Source organism: Brachionichthys hirsutus, chromosome 2, assembly GCF_040956055.1.
Source record: "Brachionichthys hirsutus isolate HB-005 chromosome 2, CSIRO-AGI_Bhir_v1, whole genome shotgun sequence".
Lineage (NCBI taxonomy): Eukaryota > Metazoa > Chordata > Actinopteri > Lophiiformes > Brachionichthyidae > Brachionichthys > Brachionichthys hirsutus.
The window spans coordinates 16,810,251-16,812,836 of NC_090898.1; the positions used below are offsets into that span (position 1 = coordinate 16,810,251).

A 2,586-nucleotide genomic window follows, 5' to 3' on the forward strand; every position below is an offset into this window, starting at 1 on the left:
CTACAGGACATCTGATGCATAACATTGTGTTTTCAGCTTGTTGCTCCGCCTCCATCAGGAAATAAAGATGTTGTTGATTCAGACTGCTACAATCTGTCCTCTGATGGAGGACGGCGTCCTCCTGACCAGGATGGAGGACGGCGTCCTCCTCCGGCCCGTTCTGCTGCATCAGACGTTGGATTTATGTTTCATTAGTGAAAGTACATTTACTGTTCTTTTGGGAACGAGCTCATTACACTCACGGGTCGGGTTCTGTTCCTGGAGACCCGGTGAGCCCCCGCCGGACGGAGGGTTCTACAGCGACCTGTAGAACTCTGGTTTAACGGTCCCTCTCCAGCAGACACGGACTATAATCCCATCTAATCCCGCAATAATCCCAAATCCCGTTTCCTTGCCTTCTTTTTAACGGATGCACTTTCGGTGTCTTCGTGTCCAGAGTCCTCCGCGTCCTGTCCCCTGGGAGGACAGCAGTGGACATTTACCTTCACAGAGCGCAGGGACTTTAATCAGAACGTCGGAGCTTCACGCGTGCGTAAAGTGGATGTCTGGGCGCGCACACGCGCAGCGCATCACTGCGGTCAGACGCGTTCCTCGGAGTGGGAGCGAGGGCGATCCGTCGTCTGCGTCGCCCCCAGACCGGACCCGATCCACACGGTGCCCCCCCCCGGCGCGGAGGCAGCGGGCGGTGATTTCCAGCTCTTTGTAGACGTGCTCGTTTGCGCTTGCTCGGATATGGAACAGCGGTGGACTCAGTGAGAGACGCGTCTGCGGCGGGACAGCAGCGGGACAGCAGCGGAGGGACAGCAGCGGGACAGCAGCGGAGGGACAGCAGCGGAGGGACAGCAGCGGGACAGCGGCGGCGGGACAGCAGCGGCGGGACAGCAGCGGAGGGACAGCGGCGGAGGGACGCGGAAACGCGCGGTCCAGGAGACAGACATGACGTCCCTGATGCTCATGCTCGGCTGGACTCTCTTCTCGGGGGTGTCCAGAGCCCGGAACGACTCGGAGCCGGTCGTCCTGGAGGGGAAGTGTCTCGTAGTCTGCGACTCGAACCCGAGCGCGGACTGGACCGCCGCGTCCTCTCCGCGCGCCGCCAGCTCCAAGGCGGCGTTCTCCGCGCTCCGGAGCAACAACCACGAGCCGTCCGAGATGAGCAACAAGACCCGGATCATCTACTTCGACCAGGTCCGAACCTTTCCGGGGGGGGGGTTAACAGAAATGCTTTTTAAGAAGCGACTAGATCAGTCTCAGAAGCTGCTCATCGTCCTCCATCGTTTGATTGGTTGGTTGGTTGATTGGTTGGTTGGTTGGTTGATTGGTTGGTTGATTGGTTGGTTGGTTGGTTGATTGATTGATTGATTGGTTGATTGATTGATTGGTTGATTGATGTTTTGATTATTTGGGCTCCGCTGAGGAGAAGGGTCATGTTTGTGTAATATCCTCCTGGCTTTGATGCTGTTCTCAGATCAGATCAGAACTATTGGTTCCATCTGGAACCAGAACGACCTACCTGTTCAGGTACAATCTGTGCTCTTATATTAACGTTTGTACGCAGCTCTACCAAAAGGGAGTTTCTGATGTTTGTGAGAAATGCACTAACCGCTGCGCAAACATTAATAGTGATGTGAGGAAAGCCCCAAAGAGAAACAGTCGAGCCCACTTGAAGGACACCTGAAGGACACCTGAAGGACACCTGTCCTCTCTCACAGGTTCTGGTGAACATCGGGAACCGCTTCACCTTTGAATCCGTGTTTCTGTCCCCGAGAAAAGGAATCTACAGTTTCAACTTCCACGTCATTAAGGTGTACCAGAGCCAGACCATACAGGTACCGGTCCGTTTCACACCGAGCCGGGCCCGGAGGTCTTCTCCAGGGTGGGACAGAAACCATCCACAGCATCATCGTACCTCACCTGCACCTCCCCCCAAACATTTACCGGATAAAGACGGATAAGAAAAGAGACGTAAACACGTCAAGATGATAAACGCAGTTTATCCTTATTTATCTTTAAAAGGAATTTTATAAAGCAGCTTTATTTGGGTCACAAATTTAAATATTAAATATCACTGTTTAAATATTCTGTTTGTATATTTTGTAAATGTTAGAATCTTACTCTCGTCTTTTTGGGGTGCTACATTTGTTGGTTTGAATCGAACGGATTAACTGTTTATTTATTATTATTATTATTTAAGGACTAAAACAAACAAACAAAGGGTTTATAATCATATCTCACTAAAAAGAAAAACACAGTCGATAACGTCTCAAATTTAAATGAGAAATATATGAAGAAAGTAGAAAATACCAGCCTAGCCCCGCCCCCTGGTTACCTGAGGGCTAACGGCTTGTTAGCGCTTAGCTTCTATCGTCGCTCATCGTTCTTTCCGTGCAGGTCAACCTGATGCTGAACGGGAAACCGGTGATCTCTGCCTTCGCCGGCGACAAAGACGTAACGCGGGAGGCGGCGACCAACGGCGTCCTGCTCTACCTGGAGACGGAGGACAAAGTGTACCTGAAGCTGGAGAAGGGGAACCTGGTGGGCGGGTGGCAGTACTCCACCTTTTCTGGCTTCCTCGTGTTCCCTCTGTGA

The 2,586-nt window shown here is 52.1% G+C and overlaps 1 protein-coding gene across 1 annotated transcript; it reads left to right on the plus strand.

Annotated features, from left to right (window-relative positions):
• Positions 1 to 936: 936 nt before the first annotated feature.
• cbln4 (cerebellin 4 precursor) lies at positions 937 to 2,586 on the plus strand. Its single transcript, XM_068743165.1, has 3 exons — positions 937 to 1,185; positions 1,710 to 1,826; positions 2,389 to 2,586. The coding sequence occupies exons 1-3, from the start codon at positions 937 to 939 to the stop codon at positions 2,584 to 2,586; spliced, it is 564 nt and encodes a 187-aa protein (XP_068599266.1).

What these genes read in the sequence shown, in the direction of transcription:
- cbln4 (XM_068743165.1), top strand. Translation starts at nt 937, where the DNA reads ATGACGTCCCTGATGCTCATGCTCGGCTGGACTCTCTTCTCGGGGGTG. An exon ending in GGATCATCTACTTCGACCAG is followed by an intron (nt 1,186 to 1,709) that starts GTCCGAACCTTT and finishes CCTCTCTCACAG; the next exon opens with GTTCTGGTGAACATCGGGAA. An exon ending in ACCAGAGCCAGACCATACAG is followed by an intron (nt 1,827 to 2,388) that starts GTACCGGTCCGT and finishes CTTTCCGTGCAG; the next exon opens with GTCAACCTGATGCTGAACGG.